This window comes from Nannospalax galili, unplaced genomic scaffold (assembly GCF_000622305.1).
Source record: "Nannospalax galili isolate Female #2095 unplaced genomic scaffold, S.galili_v1.0 scaffold243, whole genome shotgun sequence".
NCBI classification, from domain to species: domain Eukaryota; kingdom Metazoa; phylum Chordata; class Mammalia; order Rodentia; family Spalacidae; genus Nannospalax; species Nannospalax galili.
In genome coordinates, this window is record NW_008353490.1 from 2,488,705 (window position 1) to 2,501,267 (window position 12,563).

The 12,563-nt window shown below is 38.2% G+C and overlaps 1 protein-coding gene across 3 annotated transcripts in view; it reads right to left on the minus strand.

Annotated features, from left to right (window-relative positions):
- Window positions 1-12,563, minus strand: part of Neto1 (neuropilin and tolloid like 1) — a 153,809-nt gene that overhangs the window by 20,552 nt on the left and 120,694 nt on the right. For all 3 annotated transcript variants that reach the window (XM_008850660.2, XM_008850659.2, XM_008850658.1), the window contains exon 8: window positions 3,667-3,780. In XM_008850660.2, coding sequence (XP_008848882.1) covers window positions 3,667-3,780 — 114 coding nt within the window. The remainder of the gene's footprint in view (window positions 1-3,666; window positions 3,781-12,563) is intronic.

The window sequence follows — 12,563 nt, forward strand, 5'->3', positions numbered from 1 at the left end:
AAAAATAACCCTTGTCTACCATCTCTGCTTTAAGTGTGTGTGTGTGTGTGTGTGTGTGCCTGTACATGTTATAATCCTATACAAATCCTATAATATAACATTTGTGAATGATTTGGTAATTCTGAACAATAAGTTATTTTCATCTCTTAGTCATAACTTTTAAATTTCCTGAGTGGGGCATAGATACAAGTGCTTTTCTCTCTATTGAGACTTGACATATAATTGAAGTCATAGAAATAATCACATTCTACTACCAAGACCTATATTTTGGAGTGGAAGCAAGAGAATTTGCATTGAATTTTCACATAAAAAATTATTAAAAGTTGAGCACAAAAACGCTGGTGTAATGAAGGTATAGGCAATGGCCTGCGGGTGGATAGCAAATGGGCGTTCATGAGAAAGTGGGAGAAAGGAGGGCAGGAGGGCACCGGTTCAACATATAATACACACATGGACAAAGGCTTGGAGGGATATACAAATAATAAATTCTCACAAGAATATTTAAAAATTTAATCCATTTCTTTAAAAAGCAAACAACTGGGGATATTCTTCAGGAACTATAGAGACCTGCAGCATTTCAGCAATGACTGCATCCCTCTGCCCTCCAAGCACCAACTTTTATTTAAGGAGACTGCAGACTTAAAACACAAGATTCCTTCTGCAAAGTAGAAGATAGAGAAATAAAAATTATGGGAAAATGCAGAAAATTTAACAGAACCTCAGAAAAATCTAGCAAATAAGCAAATGGGAATTTATACGGAGAGACTAGAGGAACTGGGAAATGTTTTTAATCAAAGGCTTAGATCTTCCCAGGCATGCTAACTCATCCAAGTTCAGAAAGTCCAAGTAGAATAAACATAAAACTCTACCCCCCAGAATCATACTACTGAAGGTTTTTAATAATACAGATGAAGAGAAAAATGTAGCAGTCCATAAGGAGAAAACAACACATTCAGTAAAAGGGGCCCCAAAGGGTGTTATTCAATTGATCAGCATTGGAGGCCAAAAGGAAGCTTGCACACAGGCTCAAAGCAGAACAAGGAAAATCAATTAAATATCACATTAAAAGAAGACAAAATGCATGAAATGCACAAAAATTCAATAAAAATATACATTGGAAATTTTTTTTAAGTTTAGCAAAAAGAAATCACATTAAAAAATCCTGTGAACCCAAACTTAATATCTAGCAAAAGCATTTTTTAAACTAAACAAAGTCATAGTCTAGGAAACAAAAATAAAAACCTTCAAAGACCTGCCTTACATAGAATATGTAATGAAGACTATAAGTCTCGCACAAGTAGATTATGCAACAGGAAATTCAATTAAAAATTAAATAGGAAAATTGAAGTACCTAATAAAGAAAATTCTATAAATTATTTTGAAAGATGGTGAAGTTGTGAATTTCTTCTTCATTCTCCCCTTATTAATTTTTTTTTTGTAAAATACACAATGCTATCTGAACATCATTGTGCTGTGGAGCCTACAACCCATAGAAATGCAATGTCCTTCATGATAACAGTAGAAATGAGCTTAGTGGGATTTGAGCCAGTTTTTACAACATGAGAAAGACACAAAAGGTAAGAAAATTCCAAGAAATAAATATAGGGCAAAAAACAATAAATAAGAAGAGTTTTATAGAAGATTATACTATTATGTAGTGCCGTCTCAATACCCATTAAATAAAATGGGTAGTAATTACAAAGTAGTAATTATTATAATGACTGTTAAGGCTGCAACATGCATAGCCATAACATGAGAAAAAATGGACAAAAGAAATGAAGAATAGTACTCTATGTGGGAATAATGCTTTACATCTTATTAGACATGTTAATATAAATAGAAAGTATATTCTTAAAACTTAAGTTGTATATTTAACCCCTAAATCAACCACATCAAAAGTCAACCAGGAAAATATTGAAATAACGTTAAATATTACAGTAAACTATATCCATGTAGTAAAGAAAAGGCAAGGAGAAAAGATTAAAAGATACATGAGACACGTATGAACCAAAAATTAATGAGGGATGTGAATAGAGCAACGATAAATGTAGCATTAATACAGACAGAGCTCGCAATCTAATGAAAATGCAGAGACCGTTGGACTGGATGAAAAGAAACAACTATATATTTTCTGTAGCAAACAATTCTTTTATTAAGTAGAGAGTAAATGAATGAAAAGGATGAAATTATGGTCAAAGAAAGCTAGGATGCATACAATGTGCACTCGAGGACAACAACATTACTAAGATGTTTGATAATTTTATGGTGGTGAAGGGGAATCAGTAAAATATAACAATTCAAACACACATGGATCATGCTCATGAAATGAAAGCTTTACAGATGTGGAGGGACAAGCAGGCCACCCAACCCTATATGATCTAGAGAAGACAATACCATCTTTCAATTCTGCATAAAACATGGAAGAAAATACAAAAGGAAATAAAAGATATGTACACTGCTGTATAAACCTACCAAACATATAGATATCAAAGAGCAAATCACAAAATAGCTGAAAATACACATTCATTTCAAGGGCAGATTGAACATTCCTTTAGACTATTCTAAATGTTAAGCCATGAAGCTAACTCCAATACAGTACTCGTAATCACAGGCAGTAAATTCTCCTAGCACAAGGGAATGAATTAAACAAGCAAAGATGCATTAATGCTCTCAAGTAAAGAAGGAGCATCAGAATCCATCTTTAATAAATTTTCATGTTGTTGCATGGCACATACTCTTACATACACGCAAAAAAATTGACAGGCAAACAGCTGGTATTGATGGATACTTACTAACACTGAGGCATGAGGATAATTTAGAAAGCATTTAACTTCCTCTCTATTCTCAGTGTTTCTTTAGATACAGATCATGGCTAACACCTGCCATCAACATGATTTTCATTAGACGAAAATTTCTTACTGATTCTCATAGACAATGACTACTGGGTAAGATTTCTTTGCTTCTTTTTATAGACAGTATAGTGATAATATGAAAATTTAAGCAGGAAAGAGTTAATTGCTTGTTTACTTTCTTTTGAAAATGTTTAATCTTGGAACTTAGTAATGGAATTTATATGTTTATTTCATATTAATAAAAGTGGAGCATTACCCAGTCAACAAGTCCTGTCTGAAAAAGAAAGTATTGATTATAGGTGAGTCGATGGGGCAGATGCCTTGGGAACTGTTTTCAGTGGAGAGGAAGTAATGCATTTGGTAGTGAAATTGAAGTGGCTTTAAGTAACCATAAGAACTTGACAACAGAACTGACTCTTCTGCATAGTTTACCTCTAGAGTGTGTGCACAAAGTACATTGAAGATAAAAATAGAGTAAGTAAAAACAGTGGAGGAAATGGAGTAAGGTGAACTTGATATGGCAGAGCGGTGAGGATCCCTAATAAGGAGCTCCTCCACTCTCTCCATGGCTCTGCAGATTCTCCTGAGATGTTTTTATTTAGTGTCTTAGAATTTACCTGAGTCCACGGTTAGTATGAATAAGGAAACGTTTGGTTCACGTCGAGGAAAGTCAAGGAAAGTGTTCACAGATTAAATCTAAGACATGGAGAAATTGACAAAGCTGCATCCTCTATTTTTCAAGAGTGAATCAGATATACCTCCTTCCCACTATATAAGCTCTATTTTGCAAACTGCAATGACTGATCATTATTACCTTTACAGTGATTTTCATCCCAGGGATACACACAGTTCTGGAGCCCATTGCAGACCAGCGTGTTGTTAATACACATGTTACTGTGACAGAAGAACGTATTGCCTTCACACGGAGCTACAAAAAAGCATGACAAAGGAAAATTTTGTGGTGGATGCTCATCAGGATATTATAGTTGCTGCAAATATAAATGTAACAAGAATTAGATTGTTCAATTTCTACTAAACTGACATAAACAAGGTATATCACATGGTTCTTAGAAAGGCTGCCACAGTGCGGTCATTGCTGCTGGTGACTAGCTCAGTTCAGAACAGCATGGTGTCTCTACCCGCAGTGCATTCAATCCACATTCTTAAGCTTGTTGTTTTCATCTAGCAAAGCCTGTGAACTTCCTGGGGCATATGTTATGTTCTACACTGAAACTCTGCACATATAAATTTATACTTACTGTGCCAAAGCATTAATCAAAATGGTAAAATAATTTTGAAATATATGCTAAGTATTATTGAAGGAAAATATATACTAAAATAGCTCTATAACAAAAGTTCTGCACATGTAAAAGAAACATATTGGAAATCCAGAAACAACAGAAAAGTAATCCTAATTAACATGAGAAAGTGTATAATCTGAAGTTTATATATATATATATATATGTTGAAACAGATCCTAATACACATGTGTTTTACACATTCTAGTAACAATGTGTAAAGACTATGATCACCAGACTACATGTAATTTTAGGTACTGGGAGGTAAAATTAGAGCTTTAAAATGCTCTGAAATCTGACTGGAGAATTTTTATTTGAATTTTTAAATTTCATTCAATATTTCCCACTGGAGTCCAGACCCCTTCCCCTATCCATGCCTCCCCCTATTCACCTGCCCTACTGAACCCTATGTACTCTGTCATACAAGCTGAGTACTGTTCATGCAGGTGTTTGTACCCAAGTGTCCTTCAGTGTAAATGCATCCACTGGAGTCTAGTCAGCCCATCCAGTGGTTGTAGGTTAAGTCATACTCTCCCTCACCAAGCAGCAATCAGTCTCAAATAGTTCTCAATCTAGGGTTGGCCTGAGAGCTAATTTTTTACCTCCGCTTTGAGCCCTTCCTTCACTGAGCCGACACAGGTCCCACACAAGATGCCTGCTGCCACAGGCTCACATGAGCAAGCCTCCAATGACCTGGAAGCTTCTACTTCCCTGTAATCATGAACTGGCCCTGGCTTTTACAATCTTTCCACCTCCTCTTCCACAATGGTCCCTGAGCCGTGGGTGAGTGAGGCTCCATATAGGAGTCCCATCCTACACTCTACAGTCTCTCTTTCTCCAAAACTTGGTCAGATGTGGCTGTCTGCATCCATCGCACTCTGATATACAAGAGATCCTTGCTTGTGAGAGTTCAGGGATGCATTAGACCTCTCTTTACCCCTTATTGCACTATGTTCCATGGGCCTTAGTTGTAGAGATTTGACTGCAGATGTGTCACCTAGTACTGGGCATCTCCCAGAGGTATGTTCTCTGTGCCTGACCAGATGTGCAACTCTGATGCAAAAAGGAGGTTCTTTGATGAGTGTTGTATGGCATGTTTGTCACTCTAAGGGAAGTCTCTTCTATCCGGCACTGCATTACCTGTCAAACAGCTTCCAGGTATGCATATACATTAATGTTCAAACACTCTATGTACATTTCTCATAGGGCATCCAGGGCATCACTTTTCCCTCTAGGTTTCCCAGCCCCCAGAGATTCACTCATCTCCATTCTTTTTTCTTCCGTTCAACTTCTCTCTTCCCTCCCTCCCTACTCACAGTGCCTCCACTATCCCTCCCCTCCGACCAATACTTCCCAACTCCACTCCCCGCATTTTTCTTCTCCTGAGTTCCCTCCCTCCCCTACCCAATGGTCCCCTGCATGTCCCTTCCTCCTCTCCTCTCTGCCGATTATTCCCAGTTTTTCCAACTCCCTCAGGTAACATCTGTTCCCTACTGTCCTCCTTTCAGGTTGTTCTTTTCCTTTATAGTCCAGGTATCCTTTCCCTTTCCCTGGCTCCTGGTGTAACATCAAAATTTATATAGTCCCATATAAGGGATTGGAGCTACAATCCACAAATGAGGGAGAACATGCATCGCTTTTCTTTTCTGTGTTTTGTTACTTCACTTGGTATAGAATTCTCTAGCTCGAACCATTTACCTGGAAATTTCATAATTTCATCTTTTCTTACTGCTGAGTAGAACTCCATTTAGTAGATGTACCACATTTTCATTAACCATTCTTCAGTTAAGGGACATTTAAGTTGTTTCCATTTCCTAGCTATTGTGAAAAGAGCAGCAACAAGCATTGATGTACAGGTATGATGACTCTTTTGGCTTTATACCAAGGAGTGGTATCACTAGATCATATGAGAAGTTCATTTTCAGGTTTTTGAGGGTTCTCCACACTGCTTTCCATAATGGTTGCAGGAGTTTGTATTCCCACCAGCAGTGAATGAGCGTTCCTCTTTTTCTACATCCTTTCCAGCATTTGGAGTCTTTCTCGGGATCTTTGCCAATCTAATTGGGGTAAGATGGAATCTTAGACTGGTTTTTATCTGAAATTCTCTAATTACTAAGAATGTTGAGCACTTTTTAAGGTGCTTCTTCACCAAACAAATGGCGCTGGCAAAACTGGATATCCACTTGCAGAAGAATGATCATTAACCCTTATCTTTCACCCTGCACAAAAGTCAACTCCAAATGGATCAAAGACGTCAATATAAATTCTGAAACTCAGAAACTGCTAGAAGAAAACATAGGTAGCACTCTCGAAGATATTGGCATAGAAAAGGACTTTCTAAACCAAACAGCAGCTTCTTAGACACTAAGGCCAACAAGCAATAAATGAGACCTCATTACATTACAAACTTTCTGTACAGCAAAAGAAACAACCAAGGAAAGAAAGAAGAATGGGAGAAAGTCGTCACCAGCTATACATCCAACAGAGGATTAATATTCAAATATATACAAAGAACTCAAAAAAGAAAGAAATAAGAAAATAAACGACCCAATAAAAAGATGGGCTATAGATCTAAACAGTTCTCAAACTGACTGGAGAATTGTGAGAACAGGTGACGAATAATTATAGCAAAGATAATGTTCATTGTGACATCAATAGCAAAAACTTACTTTCACATCATTATTAGAACAACAGACTTCAAAGAATTATTAAATAGTTATAGTATTGCATTGTGGATAATGGCTTGCAGAAATGATTTATTTTATTTTTATTTATTTACTTTTAATGTGCAGGAGTGTATTGCCTGCATTCAAGTGCACCCTTTCATGCAATGCCTCTGGAGGTCAGAAGAGGGCATCAGATCCCATGAAACTGGAGTTATGAATAGTTGTTAGCTGTCAGGTGGGTGCTGGGAATCAAACCCAGGTCCTTTGCAAGAGTAGTCAGTGCTCTTAACTGCTAAGCCATCTCTCCAGCCCTGCAGAAATATCTTAAAATGAACTTCACCAACCCTGGGCTCAGGGACCACTGCAGAAGAGGGTGCTGAGAGATTGTAAGAGTCACGGGAGTAAGTTCATGACCATATAGAAACAGAGTCTGTCTTACAGGCTCCTGAGACTTTACTTATATGAACCTACAATAATAGTGTCAGCATGCACAAGAGACCCATGCAAACTCAATCTGACAAAAACCCAGCATAGAACTGTGGAAATGGGTAGCTGGTCCTAAACTTAGCCAAAGAACTCTTGGCAGCTCAGAACTCAGGGGATTAACTTGCATTGAGGGGTGTCTGGTATACTAACTTGATTCTATAGGCCTTAAGGTAAATGACAGAATGCATGAAAGCTGGTGGTGGGGGGGTCTATGGGAGGGTATAGATGGGGGAGGGGATATAAAGATGAGTAAGATATTTGTATAAAATACACAAAAATCAAATAAAATTATATTGTTTGCTTTCTTCATTAATCCTTTCAGATAGTCTTTCTAGGAAACTCTATTATAAACATATACTCTTCATTAATATTTAATCAATCAATAAAACTTATTCATGATCAATATTATCAAAACACTGTGATTATAATAAACTTTAAGAATTTTCATAACTAACTATTTTATAATAAATATTTCTTCACTTTATATTTATTCTATTAAGAATGGTGGGGCCCAGGCATGGTGGCTCATGTCTTTAATCTCAGCACTCGGGAAGCAGAGGCAGGTAGATCTTTGTGAATTCGAGGCCAGCCTGGTCTACATAGTAAGTTCCAGGATGGCTGGGGCTACAAGGAGACCCTCTCTCAAAAAGAAAAAAAAAAAAACAAAAAAACAAAAAAAACGAAGTTGGGAAAATATTTTGTTTAAGACAACAGTGTATTTTCACACTCCTAGAAAAATTCTTATAAGGCATCTGCATCATGAAAATCAAAAGTAAGGCTAAGGGCTGGAGACATGGCTTAGCAGTTAAGAGCACTTGCTGCTCTTGCAGAGGAACATAGTTTGGGTCCCAGCACCCACATGGCTGTTCACAACTGTCTTTAAGTCCAGTTTCAGGGGATTTGGTGCCTCTGCCTGCATGCATGTGATACACATAAACTCATGCAAGCACACACATATACACAAAAATAAAATAAATACATGTTTTTTAATGAAGGCTAAGATACAGCTGATTCAGGCAATGTGGCTACTTCTGCAGCCTGTCCTAGCCTTCTCAATAAACAGTGTGTTCTTCTCACAGTTCATTTTGGCTCTAGATTCCTTGGTTAAGGAGTAAAACATATTTAAATATCAGTTGGACATACAGAAAGTAAAGAACATGGAGTACTCATTTTGAAAGTGTCAGGATTAATGCTTTACTAAATTAGTAAGTTGTTAAGTGGTGTGTAAACCTGTCATAATGTAAAATTTAATGATGTGATATATTGTTGTAAAAATCTGTTTTTAATATAGAACTAAATTTGAATTCTCATAGCCATAATGGCTTTTGCATAACTGACATAGTCTGTTACACAGATAATGAATGTTGTCAAAATCATACACAGAATATAAAGGAGTTTTCTGGAAAGAGATTAAAATAGCTGCTAAATGCTTGCTATGAATCATTGCTTACTAAATTTCAGTATCTTTGAAATTACAGTTATCTACCAAGAAAGAATATTTTTAAAATAGCAGAGATATTCTTTGACCTTCCCTAATGACGTGGAAATATTATTATTATTGGTCAATTAGCTGAGCTGGTTTAATGTATTAATCATTTTCTTTTTTTCTCAAAAATAGAACTTACTAAAAGAAAATTTTAATCCTTATGTGTAAGTATATATCCTGATGTAACTAACAGCAAGAGCCAGGAAAATGGAAAGGAAACATGGAGGTAAAGGGAAAGAAAGAGGGGGATATTAGGGAACAGATGTCACCAAGAGGCAGGTGGGGAAAGTGGGAGTTTTCAGTTGGCAGGGGAGAGGGAGGGGTAAGCAGGGCATCATGGGGGTGGGGAAAGAGGGAACTCGGGAGAGAGGGGATGGAGGATGTGGTATTATGGAGGAGGACAGGGGATAATGGGGACACTTTAACTGGGGAGGGAGGAGGCAGGCTGGACAGAGAGGAAAGATGAATGGACCATGGGTAGCATGGGAAGACAGAGGGAAATATGTTGGCTTGTGAACCCCTGAGAAATACACATACAGTGTCTGAACATTAGTGCAAGTGTATACCTGAGGGCTGTAGAGCAAGGAATACAGGGACACAGGAAAGACCTCCCCTAGGGTAGCTGGCCAAGAGACTTCCAAAATAACAGAGGATGTTGTTAAAGTCCTTGGTTATTGCCCAGAATTCCAGGTAAGAAGGCTCTACTGCTGAAGACAGATCATAATTAAAACACAGGACTTGGGGCAATGGAGCAGGAATTAACCTGGAAGACTTTTTCCCCAAAAACTAGAATGAATGAAATGGAAAACAGAATATCAGCACTGGAGGACTCAGTTGAAGAATTGGGCCACTCAAGCAAAGAGTTTGGAAAATTAAAAAAATAAAACTCAGGAATGGAATATGCAAGAGATGTGGGACACCATGAAAAGACCAAATCTATGGAACATAGAAACAGAGGAAGGACAAGAATTTCAGGTTGATGGTGTTGACCAGATCTTAAACAAGATTTTAGAAGAGAGTTTCCTGAAATTAAGGAAAGACATCCTCATACAAATACAGGAAGCACATAGACACCAAATAGACAGAATCAGAAAAGATACTCAATACAACATATGACAATAAAAACACTAAATGTACAGAACAAAGAATACTGAAAGCAGCAAAAGAAAAACAAGTCACATACAAAGGAAAGCCCTTCAGAATTACAGCTGACTTATCAATGCAAACTATGAAAGCCACAAAAACCTGGACCAAGGTCTTTCCAGTTCAACATAAACAATGGATGCCAGCCCAGAATATTATACCCAGCAAAAACGTCTATTATAGTTGAGAGGGAAAGAAAAATCATCCATGACACAAATAGCTTGAAAGAATACATGCCCACAAAACCAGCCCTCCAAAGACTACATGAAGCAATACAGAGAGAATAGAGAGAAACGACTATACCCTAGGGGCAACAAAAGAAAATAAACAAAGATATAATCTAGGAAACACAAACTTACACAGAGAACAGAAACAGCAATCAAAATGACAGCAACCAATACACACCTTTCAATAATAACCCTAAATATCAATGGACTGAACTCCCCAGTCAAAAGACATGGGCTAAGTGAATGGATTAAGAATCAAAATACATGTCTTTACTGGCTGCAAGAAACCCATCCACCTTCAAAGACAGGCACTACCTTAAGGTAAAAGGATGGAAAATAATATTCCAAGCAAATGGCACTAAGAAACAAGCAGGGGTTGCAATTCTAATATCTGACAAAATAGACTTCAAAGCAAAACTAATCAAAAGAGTTAAGGAGGGTCACTTCATTGTGATCAAGGAACAGTTAACCAAGAAGATGTTACAATCCTTAACATATATGCACCAAATTCTGGTGCACCCAAATTCATAAAAACAACACTACAGGACTTTGAGACACAGATTAACCCAAACTCAGTAATAGTAGGGGGTTTCAATACCCCACTATCTCCATTAAACAGGTCAACTAGACAAAGAATAAACAGAGAGACATCTGAATTAAATGATACCATACATCAAATGGACCTAACAGACATCTTTCAATTATTCCAACCAAACACTAAAGAATACATTTTCTACTCAGAACCTCATGGAACTTTTTCAAAGACTGACTACACACAGGGCCACAAAATAAACATCAACAAATACAAAAATATTTAAATAATTCCATGCATTCTATCAGGCCACAAAGCAATAAAGCTCAAAATCAACACTGGAAGAAGCCCTAGTCACTACATGACCTCATGGTTATCAAACAACAGACTCCTAAACAATGAGTGGTTCAAAGAAGAAATTAAGAAAAAAATAAAAGAATTCCTGGAATTCAATGAAAAGGACAATACAACACAACACAACCTCTGGGACACATTAAAAGCAGTCCTAAGAGGGAAGTTTATAGCTCTAAGTGCCTACATTAAAAAATCAGAAAGAACACAAATAAATGAACTAACACTGGAAAGGCACTGGAAAGGCAAGAACAAAAAAAACCCAAACACAACAGAAGATAAGACATAACAAAACTCAGAGCAGAAATTAATGAAATACAAACAAAGAAAACAATACAAAGAATCAATGAATCCTAGAGGTCGTTCTTTTAAAAGTTAAACAAGAACCCCTTCACTCCTCTGAGTTTGGGCCCTGCCCATTCCTGGTCTTGGGGCCCCAGACACCTGGGGAACCAATACTGTTTCGTGACCCTTTTCATCCAGACCAACTTAGTGCCTTCTCTGGGCCCCAGGAGCACTGCTTCTGGGCCTGGCCTGGCACTCACCTGCCTCTGCTTCCCTGGGCATTCACCACCTGCAGCAGGCCTCTCTCCCACCAGCAGGCCTCTCTCCAGGGTAAGCCCATCTTGCCTTCCATGCCTTGAATCCCTCAGCCCCATTCACCCTTCCATCTCCCTGCCCTTCTCTCCTCCAAGATTGGGCCCTGCCCCATTCCTTGTCTTGGGGCCCCAGACACCTGGGTAAACAATACTGCTTCCTGACTCCTTTCATCCAAACCAACTTAGTGCCTTCTCTGGGTCCCAGGAGCACTGCTTCTGGACCTGACCCCACCCTAAACTCCTCTTGCTTCCCTGGGCCTGCATCAACTGCCATCCTCTTTCGGGGACTTGGGAGCTGACCCTTCCTCTTCCTGATCCTTTGCATCCAGTCCAAACCAGATCCTCAGTGAAATCCCCAGGAGTCCTTGGGGCCTCGTCCCACCCCATCTGCCTTTGCACCTCTGGGTGGCATGGCCACCAGCTGCCCTAGACCAACATCTTTTCGGGGCCAGGCTGCCAGGCCAATCCAACCCCAAAAATTGGTCCTGGAGGGATCCAGACCTTAGGAGAAAGCCTGAAATCATCTGACCTTCATCTGAATTGGGCCTCTGTGGGAACTCCTGAAGACAAAATCAATCCGGCCACTCCAATATAAAATCAAGAGAGAGAACTGGAAGCTGAGACGAACCAGCTTTTCATGCCCAAAAAGTAAACCACAAAGACACATAAAGTTCACAAAAAGAAGTAGACCTAAACTTGAAGGCCTCACACAAAAGCAATTCACATGCCAAAATCACAGAGAAAAATAATAACATGAAAAACCAAAATGACATATCCCCACCAAATACCAATAGTCCTCTAGAGGAGTGCAATGAGAAGCCCCTAGAGATAATGAAGGATCTAGAACTCAAAAGAACAATTATAAACATGAAAAAAGAATTCAACAAATTTAAAGAACACACAAAGAAATCAAAGAACTGAAG